Genomic DNA, 13,854 nt, shown 5'->3' on the forward strand with positions numbered 1-13,854 from the left:
TGCAGAAGGAGCACCTGCCACAGGGGAAGGAGCCCACCGCAGGAGCTGAGAGCCATGTATCGCGAGGGATGAGTGGTCTAGAATAATGACTTATTGGCAGCCCTTGCTGTCAATCTCCCCGCATACAGAATATTCTGAATGACTATCACCCGTTTTGACTGATGTGCGCTTGCGCTCAGCCTCCGTGGTGATTGGATGCCTGATCCCGGTGTTCTATTGGCCTGTTGTCATGCCATTCTCCTTGGCGTGGGGGCTTGTCATCTGCGGCCATCTGATTGGTTTTGAGGAGAATCGTTGCCGTCACACGTCATGCAGACGCAGGCACACGAGTCTATATAGGGAGCAGGTTTTCAAACGCGCGCTCATTAGCCCCGTGTTATCCCCTGAGGACGCTGCTTCTGCAGCGAAACATGTCGGGGGGGCTATCGCCATTTTAATACATCACCGACGGTCCAGTTATTGCCTCCATTCGGGGGAACTGTTCCTATGTACGGCAGTCTGCAGCTGCCGAATCAGTTTCTCTCACTACGTCCAGTGCTGTACTGGATGCATGCACACTGACTTCTGTGTCACATACTGGCCGTCTTTTGATACAATTTTAACTCTTCAGTGTCGTTTGTCTGTTTGATACAATAATAAAAGTTATATTTTAACTGCCTTTACTGACATTTATCGACTAATTGACTGGTGGCTGGGAAATTGGGACTTTATGCCTAGGCACATTTCTCTTCATTATCTCTAGAACGGGGCCCCTGACCACCGTCCTACCTTCTGCCGATGTTGCTGAGCTCTGGCCACTGATAGACAAGGTGGGCAGGGTTTTTTGAAAACACCCGAGCGTTTTTGTTTTGCAGTTTTCCGGAAACCTCATCTATCAGCGGCCGTAAGCCAGTAATAGTAGGATGGGGGGGGGGGGGTCAGGGGGCCCTGTTCTAGAGATAGGTGCAGGTTGCAGATTTGGTCTGATCACAGCCTGAAAGAACGATTAAAATATATCTTTATTGATTCCGTAATAATAAAACTGTCTCTTAAGCCCAATAATACCTAATACAGGCAAAAGCAAGTGGTCAGAAAGGTAAGAATGGTAAATGGGTAATAGGAAATGCATCCACCCGCAGATCGCAATCTCCCCTTATTATATAGAAGTTCTCTGAACCCTTGCAATTAGATAATCCTACGCGTTTTAGTAAACCCTAGTTATATGGGATACGTCATCAGGGATTATATTTTTATTTTATATTTGTATTTAGGCCGGTTAGCACGGTTTCCTTGATTATTTCAGTCTCCCGCCGTGTGCACGACTCTAATGTAATGGCCGCACATGCGCAGAGGAGACGCCTAAGCCCTCCTACCAATTGATGTCAGTTTGGCAGTCCACCAATCCACATTCAGCACGTCATTGCTGACGTCCTGGATGGGGGCGAGCCTCTGTTGCAACAGCCAATCAGCGCTCACGGACGACGAAGCGTCCCTAGTAACCCTGGGGAGCTCCAGGTGGTTTCGAATTCACAACGTAGTCGACACAGCCTTAGAAATAAACATTGCAAATGTCGATACAACTCCGTGTACGTCCTACATTCAAAATTAGTCATGGAGCCTCTCAGATAAGTATTACACACTCTTCGTCACCTGACAGCCGTACAGTACGAAAATCCCGAACTGGATCAGGGGTACAGGTAGGTAAGTGTAGAATACAGCAGGTGGATGGAGAATAATACAGTTTAACCGATGGAGATTTCATCAGAATACTGGGGGTCAAAACTCAAGCGTCATGTTGGATCAAAGGAAGCAAGTATATGTAATTTGTTCACTCAGACCAGAAGGATTTATAGTCTGCATACGAAAGATCCATTGTGCTTCCTTCTGCAAAATTCTCTTATCCAAATTTCCACCGCTCACTGATGGTCTAATTTGTTAAATTCCTTGAAATTTGAGGGTCATTTCATCCCCCTTAAGACGTGACACCAGGGTGTCATCTTTTCTCCCTATGTCTCCTATATGATCCCGAATCCTTCTCCTGAATTCCCTACTTGTCTTGTCAACATATTGTAACTGGCATCCACATGTGATTAGGTATACAACGCCCTTTGTTTTGCAGTTGATATACGACCTGTTATCAAAACGCTCACCAGTCTTAGAACTTCTAAAATTTTTGCTACATAGAATGGAATCACAGGCCCTACAAGAGCCACATCTAAAAGGTTCCTTTTAGTCTGCTATTCAGCCAGGTGGTGGGTTTGACCTGTGGATTAAGGTGGCTATGTATCAACCGATCTCTTATATTGCGTACCCTCCTGTATGTAATCATACGAGACTCCCCTACCAGGCCACCCACATCTGGGTCAGCTTTCCCTGATCTCTCTATTAGGGTCCCTATGACCCGGATACATTAATCTTCAGGTTTCTTCGGTTTGGGATTCAGTAAATCATTTCTGTTACATTCAAGAGAATTTTGATACGCCACCTTCAAAACCCCATGAGGGTATCCCCTCCGCTTGAACCAGTATCAGTTCCCGTGCGGAGGTTTTAAAAATCGGAAATAGTGGAGCAGTTGCGACATGCCCCGAGGTATTGACCCTTGGCTATCCCTCGCCTTAAAGTCATCGGATGCCAACTTTCCCACTGTAACAGACGGTTAGTTGCTGTCTTTTTACAATAGATATTGGTTTGAATAGCTCCTGTAGCCGTCTTAGAAATCATCACATCGGGAAATGTGATCGGATTCTCGTGGATTTCGGATGTAAAAAACAGGCCCAAGTCATTAACATTAAGGATGCCAACGAACTCTTCAAATTCACCCTTAGTTTCTGTCCATAGGATCAGAACATCGTCAATGAATCTGATCCATAGGAGGATACGGGATGTCCATTTTTTCATTATCTCACTGAAGACAACCTCTTCTCCCACCAGCCCAGGTACAGATTGGCATAAGTAGGAGCACAGGGACTCTCCCATCGTAACTCCCCTGAGCTGGTGTAAAATCTTCTGGTCAAACAAGAAAAAGTTGTGCTCCAGGATAAACTTAAAAAGGTTATGTCACCAGATTATAAATGCCCTATCTCCTACATAATCTGATAGGCGCTGTAATGTAGATAACCGTGGTTTTTATTTTGAAAAACAATAATTTATGAGCAAGTTATGAACAATTTTAGATTTATGCTAATTAGTTTAATAGACAACTGGGTGTTTTTTTTACTTTTTACCAACTGGTCGTTGTAAAGAGAAGTGTATGACGTTGACCAATCAGCGTCATACACTTCTCTTCATTCATGTTTAGCTTGTTTCACTGCACAGCGTGATCTCGTGAGATCACGCTTTGCTGTGAGTATGTCCCACAGAAACTTTACCGAAGTGTCGGGAGTGTGAATAGACATCGCATCCCAGAGTCTATTCACTCTCAAGACACTTCGGTAAAGTTACTGTGGGAGTAAGTGACAGTACAGCGTGATCTCGAAAGATCACGGTGTGCTGTGAGTACAGGTAAACCTGAATGAAGGGAGGTGTATGACGCTGATTGGTCAGCGACATACACTTCTCTTTAAAATGCCCACTTGCTAAAAAGTTAAAAAACGCCAGTTGTCTATTAAGAAACTAATTAGCATAAATCTAAAATTGTTCATAACTTGCTCAAAAATTATCGTTTTTCAAAATAAAAACCACTGTTATCTACATTACAGCGCCTATCAGATTATGTAGACGATAGGGCACTTATAATCTGGTGACAGAGCCTCTAAGTTAATTGATGACAAACTCGTTATGGGCCTGATATTGTATTTCTTTCCCATTCAAAAAATGTTCCACGGCTCTACAGCCATGATCATGAGGGATGGAGCTATACAGCACCTTAACATCAAGTGAAGCCAATAGGACATCGGCATCACACCGTATATCCTCCAGTTTCCTCAGAGCGTCCATAGTGTCCCTCACATACGATGGAAGGGAGACTACAAACGGTCCGAGGATTTGGTCAAGGTACAGACTGGCATTTCGTGACAAACTGTCTATTCCAGATACAATCGGACGGACATTTAACGGAGTTACCCCCTTATGTATTTTGGGACCCATATCTATCAGACATTTATGCCATATCCGGCTTGTATATGCCCGAGATGGGAAGATCCCTTTAACTGTGTACGAACAGAAACACTGGTGACAAAGAGGACTAAATTCCCCCTAGTGTTGGCTGTAGGCAGCAATCTTTTATCATTTAACTCTATGGCTATTTTTCAGCTAAAATAGAGCCCTGACCTCTATACAAAAAAAAATAATATATATATATATATATATATATATATATATATATATATTTTTTTTTAGTATTTTGGACACAAACACAGTATTTTCAGTTCAATGTTGCTATAGCACTGTTTTTCTTTTTTGCTATGGTGCCCCAGGACTACCCTTGGTGCTCGATGCAGACACAGAAATTTTTTCTTTAATTAAAGTGATACTATGGTTTTCCCACAAAGGTCTCAAGAAGATAGAACTACCAGAAGCCAAAGATAAAATACAATAAAAATAAATCTATATTTCTCTTTATTTTGCAGTCCTTTATTGGTTAAAGCAATGTTTTAAAGTATAGATTCCCTTTGAGGAAGGGGAAAGAGTACTTGTGTGAGCAGTGCAAACTATTCAGTGAGTTGAAGTACAATTCACATTAATAAAATTCAGAACATGGAGGAAAGTACGCTAAATGTTCTAAATATTGGAGGAGCAGGTGAGATACAGTATAAACAGATCATAGATACCTTAAGATATTTCTTACAATAATTAAAATTGCATTTTCAAATACTGGGCTGTAGCAAACAAGCCGGATAAACGAAATACCAATGAACTAAATAATGCAATTTAATTATTAGAGCCAGGAAAAAGATCCCCAAAAAACAAATAAAAAAATTCCTATAAAACAGAATACATTCCTCAAAGGGGAAAATAAACTCCCATCCAAAGTGACAATGAGAAGACAGTTTGTAATAATGACAACAGAATAACGCTATCACACTATATAACGCTATTAGGACTTCTTTTCTGAAAATATGTTTCAAGTCCTAAAAGTGCCTTTGGCTTGTCATGTTTGTGCTATTCAGTATTGCAGAGAACCAGGAATTTGCTCCCAGTCAGTTTTTTTCTGCACTTACATTAAATGTGCTAGAAGATAAATAAAACACACATTGTTCAGCGAATTCTGCCGCTTCAGAGCAATAGCACGGCAGGGGCCGCTATACATTTACTTCAATTACAATGTAAGGAACACCAGAATAAAAATGTGTCAAGCAAACAAACATAGCAACCGCAATAAGAACAAAAAAAGCGCAGTGAGCTGGTCTCCGTTTTTACTTAAGAAAATAAAGAAACATAAAAAACATGTATGCTTTGCAGTGCCCATAAACAAGTAACAGTCATACAAATAATACAAAACCGCAAAGAGTTAATACAAAAGAGGAAACTGGTGGAGGTGAAAGGCAGAAGAGAACTAATCCTGGTCATCTGTGTGGCCCATGAACTGGAGTCTGGAGACCTCTAGTGTGTATTCACAGCTTTCTATTGAGGTGCGCTTCTCGCTGCGTGGCCAAGAACCGCACGGCAAAAACTGGACGCGATTATAGTTTCAATCGCTGCGGTTTCACTGGGAAATGTGGTTAAAATGTTTATTGACCCAGCAAATCTGGGGACCATGAAATACCCCCTTAAGGTGTAGCTAAATTTTCGGCAAACTTCTGACATGTCATAGTGACATGTCAGAAGTTTGTATTGGTGGGGGTCCGAGCACGGAGACCCCCACCAATCGCTAGAACAAAGCAGCTGAAGTACTCGTGTGAGCGCTCAACTGCTTCGTGTCTGTTTGGCTGTTTCCGGAAAGCCGATGTATCAGAGCACGGGCTCATAGACTTTTTATTGAGTCCATACACCGATACATTTATTTCCGGAAAAAGCCAAACAGACACGAAGCGGCGGAGCGCTCACACGAGCACTTCAGCTGCTTCGTTCTAGCGATTGGTGGGGGTCTCCGTGCTCGGACCCCCACCAATCCAAACTTCTGACATGTCACTATGACATGTCAGAAGTTTGTCAAACATTTAGCTACACTTTAACTATTAGAGTTCACACGTGCTGCAGAATTTCCGACCGGATTTTTAATGTAGAAATTCTGCAGCGTTTACCTTAGTAGCAAAGCAGATGAGATTTTATAAAAATGTCATCCACATGCTGCAGAAAAATTCTGCACAGAATACGTGCAAAAATCGACCGATGGTGCGGATTGTAAATCCGCAGCATGTCCATTTATGATGCAGAAAGTCTTCACATTGGTTTCAGAATTTCCCCCTTGTGTTCAATGGGTTCAATTCCGCAAGTTAAAAAAAAAAATGAAAAATTTCAAAGCTTAAAAAAATAAAGAACTGACTCCCCTTTCCTGGCGCTCCTACAGCAACGGGTGCTGTGATGACGTTTCATTACATGTAACCCCTGCAGCCAATCACAGGCTGCAGCAGTAACGTGATAAAACGCCATCACAGAAGGCCGGCTGTACAGAAAGCAGCCAGGGAGCAGGGGAGCGTTGCTATGGCGGCGATAGGGGAGGTGAGTATCGTCAGCTTTGGGGTTTTTTTTCCCTCTCGTTTGGCCATTTTCCGCAGCGGGCAATCCAGCTGAATAATTGCACCAAATTAAAGAACCATTTGGTGCGAATATTCAGCAGGATTTCCCTGAGGGCTTTGGGTCGGATACACTGCGGCCTCTTCAGCAGCGTATACGACGCGTGTAAACATACACTTATAATGTACCAGTAACTGAAAATAAGCAGATCCCATATTTATATTTCATTGGTATCTTCATGAATATTCATAGTTAATTTGAGTTAACCCATCCCACACACAATTATTTAGCTACGGCGAAGTCACACTAGATCTTTACGTACTATAGAGACCCCAAATAAATACAGCTCACTACATGATTTGCAGGATTACTGTGGGGGTAATAAAAAAGTGACTTTTCACAAACGCAATACATAAGTTCACTATATAATAATAATAATAATAATAATAATAATAATAATAATAATAATGTTTTAGCCTAGTTTAGAGGGTGTTTTCATGATGATCGATTCTAAGAAAAAAAACAAAGCTTAGAAATTGCTTTTCGAGTAGTTGATAGACATTTGTGACATATTTTGACTAAGGTCCCTCCTCTGAGACCCTTAGCTATTTGGAGAATGCAATGGAGGACAATGAGGGAGGAGACTCTCTACCGCTCAGTCCCAAAACACCTGGAGAAAAATCCAAGATTTCAATGATGGAATGGTGCCATCCTTGCATTTCTTGTTAGATTTAATAGTCTCAACAAATCAAATCCAACAAAGTCACTGTTGCGTCATTAAAATCTTGAATATTTCTACAGGATGTCACGGACCGAGGGAGTGTCTCCTTAAAGGGGTATTCCCAGAATCAAAAATTTGTACCTATACACAGAATAGGTTATATTGGTCTGATCGCTGGGGCCTGACCGCTGAGATCCGCACTGATCACAAGAACATGGTCCCTAACCCCCAGATCCTCCTCACTGGGGAGAAGCTTGAATGAAGCAGTGGTCAAGCACGCGCCTACTGCTCCATTGAATATCTATGAGAATGATGGAAACAGCCGAGCGATGTACTCAGCTATTTCCGCCATTCCCATAGACTTTGAATACAGAGGAAACACGCATGTTCGACCGCCGCTCCATTCAATGTCTTCCTCACTGTGGTCAAGCAGTGAGAATGAACCCGTTCAGGACCCCCGTTCTCGCAAATAGTGGGGGTTCGAGTGGTAGGGCCCCCACCGATAAGAAAATTATCATGTAACCCGTGGTTAGGTGATCATTTTGAATCTGGAAAAACCCCTTTAAGACCATCTCCCCCCTCATACCGAGTGAGTCTTTTCAATCTACCCAATTTATCTTCCTACATTTTCACTTCTTTTGATTTAAGTGCCTTTTTCAATTTTTTTTTTGCCCTTTATTGTATTCAGCGGCCATTGTCCATCTATTTCCCTGGCCATTTAGTTTCCAGAAGACTGCACATATCGCTGTGACCTGTGTCCTGTTGGGGTCCTAAGGTGGGATGCCTATTTTTGCATTGCGAGGATCAGTGTGTGTGTACAATGACCTCGCATTCTGGTGGGTTCTTTTCTAAGCTAGGTCACCATTTATGCAAATTAAAATTGACCACTATAGAGTAATACACTTACATTTTTTGTTTGTGAAATATCCTTTTTTGTTTGTATTTGGCATTTTCTGGTTTTCAGCGGTTTCCTTAACTACCATAAAGTTTAATGGAGAAAGCTGTGCGCCCATGCATGGCTGGATTATATAGGTCAACAGGATATGCTAAGAAAATGCTATAAATGTCAGTAGTGGGAATACCCCTTTAAGTTTAAAGTGTGGCTAAACGTTTGACAAACTTCTGACATGTCATAGTGACATGTCAGAAGTTTGGATTGGTGGGGGTCCGATAACTGAGACCCCCACCAACCTCTAGAACGAAGCAGATAAAGCGCTGGTGTGAGCGCTCAGCAGTTTCGTGTCTGTTCGGCTGTTTCCGAAAATAAATGTATCTGTGTACGGACTCAATAGAAAGTCAATGAGCCCGTACTCCGATACATCGGCTTTCCGGAAAAAGCCGAACAGACACGAAGCGGCTGAGCGCTCACACGAGCACTTCAGCTGCTTCGTTTGAGCGATTGGTGGGGGTCTCAGTGCTCGGACCCCGCCAATCCAAACTTCTGACATGTCACTATGACATTTCAGAAGTTGTCAAACGTTTAGCTACACTTCAAAAGAAAAATTCAGGTATAGCACCAAACCGAGTACAACAAAGAATCAGTAGATGTGAAAGTGCACTATTAGGATGACAAATCAGAATGCAGGAACGCATGCTAAAATTATTTTAAATATGGTATAGAATAAAATTGTAAATAAAATACAGCGGACACCCATACTGTATGGAGCGGACTCCGCTCCTGAGCCCATTCTATACACTCCCCCCACCTCCAAACTACAACATTCATCTGAGTAAAAAATGAGAAGGGGCAAATGTGTAGCTATCGTTATATTTATTTGTTTACTTCCATTAGATAAAAATCTGTCCTCACCATGTGATGGACACAGGTGACGGCTCGTATAACTGTAATGTACCTGTAATCAGTGCTTTACTTTTTATCCGCTAAACGTAAATGATGAGGATTCCCATTGAATGAAAGCAAGCAGAGATCTTGCGAATATATAAAGGAAGTATATTGGAAAATTATACGTTTGCTGAAACCTGCAATATCCCTTTAAGTTTTTTGTTTATTTATAAAATACAACTTAAAAATAGTCTGTTTCCTGAAGACCAAAACAGAATATTATATAACCTCTTGAAACGCCTTTTAGTGATCAACACGCTCATTGGGGTAGGTAAGATGGATAGACAGATAGCGAAAATGCTGATCGTCATTAAACTGAATATACTTTACTTGCTCTCAGTAATGGATTTACACTGTGAATTTTAAAGAAATAAAGTTCAACATAACAAACTTTGACTTTGTGACAGCAAAACTTAGGGGAATAAAATCGATCCTACCTGCTTCAGTGCCTTTTTGGTGTGCTGCTGGAAGGAAGACACGAGCTTGCTCTGCACTCGGTTGGAAGACGCTTCTTCAGTCACTTGCTTCAGGCACACTGTGCACAAACAGATGAAAAAACATGGTCATTTTTAACAAGAAATGTAAAGACTAACCAAATAAGCAAGGTCAAAATAACAAGAAACGTATGCTAAGTCGGAGAGATCAGAGAGTCTTCAAATAACTGAGCTCCTTATTTTTATCATTAAGATGATAACATTTTATTTTGAAGGAAGTATATAAAAAAATATTGTCTTTTGGACTAAACAAACATGTCGGTTTGTGTGTGTGGCATATATAATCTGTAGCACACACACAAGTTGCATATCCCGATAGATATGAGCTAGATAGATAGATAGATAGATAGATAGATAGATAGATAGATAGATAGATAGATAGATAGATAGATAGATAGATAGATAGATAGATAGATAGATAGATAGATATGAGCTATGGTCAAGGACACAGCACCATGGAGACTTTCACAATGTAAAAAAGTTGCTGTAGATTTATTCAAAAAGTTTATACAAAGCTGCAACGTTTCGGTAGGCAAACCCACCTTTGTCAAGCATGCTTGACAAAGGTGGGGTTGCCTACCGAAACGTTGCAGTTCTGTATGCACTTTTTTGATGTACCCGTTTGAATAAATCTACAGCAACTTTTTTACACTGCTAAAGAGTCTCCATGGTGCCGTGTCCTCCTTGACCATATTGATGCTGGATTAGCTATCCCACTGACAGCGTGCACACTGGAGCTCACCTGCGTGCTGGTTTTTCTTCTTTGAAATATTAGCTATGAGATATAGGGAGATCTAGATCGATATAGGGAGATTTAGATCGATATAGGGAGATCTAGATCGATATAGGGAGATTTAGATCGATATAGGGAGATCTAGATCGATATAGGGAGATCTAGATAGGTCGGTCTCATTGATTACAGGTAGGCCCACACTAGTTCTCTGATCCCTGGCAGCTCCACAACTTCTCCAGGGCGGTTGAGGAAATCCAAATCTCATACAGCTGTGCTGACATGGTGACACGGAGGCTGAACCAGCAGAGCGGAGAGGAGGAGGGAGGCACCATTCATTTGCTGAAAAGTTCAAAGCAACCCTCAAGTCCAGGGCCAAAATTTGAACTGTGAGTATATGGAGTAATATGTGAGTATATGGAGTAATATTACCTAGTGCCCCCCAGTTGCACTCGGTCTTGTCGCAAAATGGGTACAGCGCTTCTCAGACTACCCAATGAAAACGGTGCATCAGTAGTTTGAGACCCTCCCTCTTGAAATGGCCAGAGATGTTCTTATTTTGCAACAACACAGAGGACCCGAAAACAGCGGATGGAGGGAGCGCAACAGGAGGGAACTAGGTAATATTACGCCACAAACCCCATCTTAATTAAAACAAAAACCAGTACAATTCGACTGGATGCAAAAATGTGGGGTGAAACTGGTCCTACTCTATTCTGCACTACTGATTTATCAAGACTCCTCTCTCTACAGTGATTTTGTTTTGTTTTTTTAAAGCTTGAACTCCCCAAACCCAAATCAATAAGTAAAGGGATGGGGTGAGAAAATGGCAATTGCAATAAGTGAAATTCAAAGGATCAAACTTATGTAACACATCCTGATTTTTCCACAGATTCAGGACAAAATCCGCCAGACTTTTTATTCCACCCTGTCTGACAACCATATGGGTGTCCTGATCAGTGGAAGACCACTGCAGCTACGGAGTGGTCTACAGGTCTAGATTTAAAAAATTAAATATAAAACAGTACTGGTGAACTAAATGACTGTGCCGACTTTACCCCAATGCTGTGGATAATGGATAGGAACACAATCTTCATTAGTTTCAAAGTGTATTACAAAAAATGTTGACGTGATGTTGTAACCCCACTATGCGGCCTACAGAATTTAAAGAGGTAATATTTTTTAGATCATTTACACCATATAGAATAAATTAGCTGAGTATCAAGCTTATATATAGGTGGTCAAAGTATAGAAGCTTAGAAGGCAGGATCTGGCTATATTCAGGGCATATTAACATTAAAATATTGCAGAAGAGAAGACAAAAATAAAAATATTCAATTCATTTTGATAATAGCAATCAACTTAATTTTGGTGAAGGAAGGATTGCAATATAAGGAAAGCAATCAAACAAACGTTACAGACAATCCCAAGTTAATAAAACTTTAATGGATACACCAAGCCATAAATTGCACCACAGAACCAGAAGATAGCAGATAAAAAAAAGAGGTTTATAAGTGCTTTGTGCCTTACCTTCATTTTCTTCTCCATTGCTGCTTGCTTCTGCCATATCATTCCCATCCAAATCTGACTCGCAACCTATTTCCAGATTTCCATCAGCCAGGGAAGCAGATTCTTCTCTCTGATAGAACAGAGATGGCCAAAGATATTAATTTTTATTAGTGTATCACTGTTTCCACATCAATCCGAATTATATTTAGAGTTTGAAGGACTAGTAGTACAAGACACTAAGAATGGAGAGTACTCCGAGCAGGATAATAAAATGTATTGTGAAGTGTATACTGCACAGAGCAGTACATAGGCAGATCTGAAATTGTTACCTACCCTGAAATCAAAATATATCTCACTGTAAAAAGGTCTTCAGTTACCCCAGACGACCTCTGTTTAGTGTTTTTAGGGCAGCCGATCAGGGGATTTCTTCTGATGCACCGCCTTTCTTCGGCAGGACTTTAGAAGATTGCAGTGATATGGGATGTACAATCCCAGTGCTCAGCCTTGGGTACAGGGCACTGACTGGAGTTCAATAAAGTTGGTCTTCGATCGTTTTACCTCTTAGATGCCTCGGTCAATAGCAACCACGACATCTAAGGTGTTTGAAAGAGAAAAGGGGCTCCCACTGGCGTCCGTGACATCTAAGGTGTTTGAGACAGAAAAGGGACTCCCACTGTCAATGGTGTACTATGGCAGCCAGGGGCCTAAGAAAAGGTCTGCCATAAGCATCTCCTTGATATGCCACGCCAGAAGCATGGCATAACACTTTGCCTGTCTGTGAAGCATTTACTGTCAATAATGCTGTGAATTATTATGTATTTCAAAGCATTATTGCTGCTACAAATCCCCTAGGGGGACAAAAATGAAAAGCACAATTAAGGTTAATAAAGTTTCTTGAAAAAAAATAAATACAATTCTTGAGTTTACCATAAAAAATCTAGCAGGATCACAATGTGCAGAGTAAATGAATGGAGAGAAGTGTAGGACACTGATTGGTCAGCGTCATACACTCCTCTGTACAACGCCCACTTGGTCAAAAGTAAAAACACGCCCAGTTGGGAATTAAGAAAGTCATTAGTATAAAGCTAAAATAGGTCATAACTTGGTTTTTATTTAGAAAAACTATCTATTTTCACCATTGCGGTTAGCTACATTACAGCGCCTATCATATTATGTAGAAGATAGGGCACTTCTAATGTGTTGACAGAGCCTCTTTAAGTGAAGTTACAATCCATATGAGGCACAATTGAAACCAATGAAATGCAGGATATATATATAAAAAAATACTACTTACTTTAAGAGCATAAAGTCCTGATTTCCCTGGGATTTTGAAGAAGGTCCCATCACCCACACGAGTGTTAGTATGAAGCATGGCATTTAGACAAGCCAACGGAGAAGTACCACTACAATGTGATAACAATAACAAGACAGAAAAAAACATGTATGAAAAAGGAGTGTAAAAACACGTGAGCCTGACTACATCTAACAAGGTCACCTCTCCCTTTGGCTTTTTTCTCTTCCTTTTTCTGTTCATGCTTCCCTTAAGAGAAATTCTTCCGAGCCTGAAAGCATCTACATTACAATAAAGCGTCCAATAATCCTAATCAAATGCATCTGCTCCATAAGCTGCAGGGGAAATCTGTGCAATACAATTTTGCTTTTCCAAAACAAGAACCCCCCCCCCCCCCAACAAAAAAAACTAAAACACAGCAGAACGGAGTGCATAAAAAAGTCCAAATATTTCAGAAAAGTCTTCAGTAAATAAAATAGGAAAGCTGTGGTATTGAGAATGCTTCCGATGCACATGAATGATCAGATGGAGGAAAAAAACCTGCACGTTCAGTAGAAGCTGTGACCCGTAGGATGAAATACAACAAAGGCAAAATGAGAAAAGGCCCCGCAAGGACCAAGTGGTAAGGTTTCTGGACTCGTAGAGGTGGGAGTCAAAGTCAAGTTGCTTTGC

The 13,854-nt window shown here is 41.1% G+C and overlaps 1 protein-coding gene across 1 annotated transcript in view; it reads right to left on the reverse strand.

Moving 5' to 3' along the window:
* The window catches only part of ASXL3 (ASXL transcriptional regulator 3), a 79,858-nt gene extending 66,570 nt beyond the window's left edge, over nucleotides 1-13,288 (reverse strand). Inside the window, exons 1-3 of the mRNA XM_075826299.1 lie at nucleotides 13,186-13,288; nucleotides 11,913-12,021; nucleotides 9,596-9,693 (exon numbers count right to left, since the gene is read on the reverse strand). Of these exons, the coding sequence (XP_075682414.1) occupies nucleotides 9,596-9,693; nucleotides 11,913-12,021; nucleotides 13,186-13,263 (285 nt within the window). The 5' untranslated portion in view covers nucleotides 13,264-13,288. The remainder of the gene's footprint in view (nucleotides 1-9,595; nucleotides 9,694-11,912; nucleotides 12,022-13,185) is intronic.
* Between the last annotated feature and the right edge of the window lie 566 nt (nucleotides 13,289-13,854).

Source organism: Rhinoderma darwinii, chromosome 5, assembly GCF_050947455.1.
Source record: "Rhinoderma darwinii isolate aRhiDar2 chromosome 5, aRhiDar2.hap1, whole genome shotgun sequence".
NCBI classification, from domain to species: domain Eukaryota; kingdom Metazoa; phylum Chordata; class Amphibia; order Anura; family Rhinodermatidae; genus Rhinoderma; species Rhinoderma darwinii.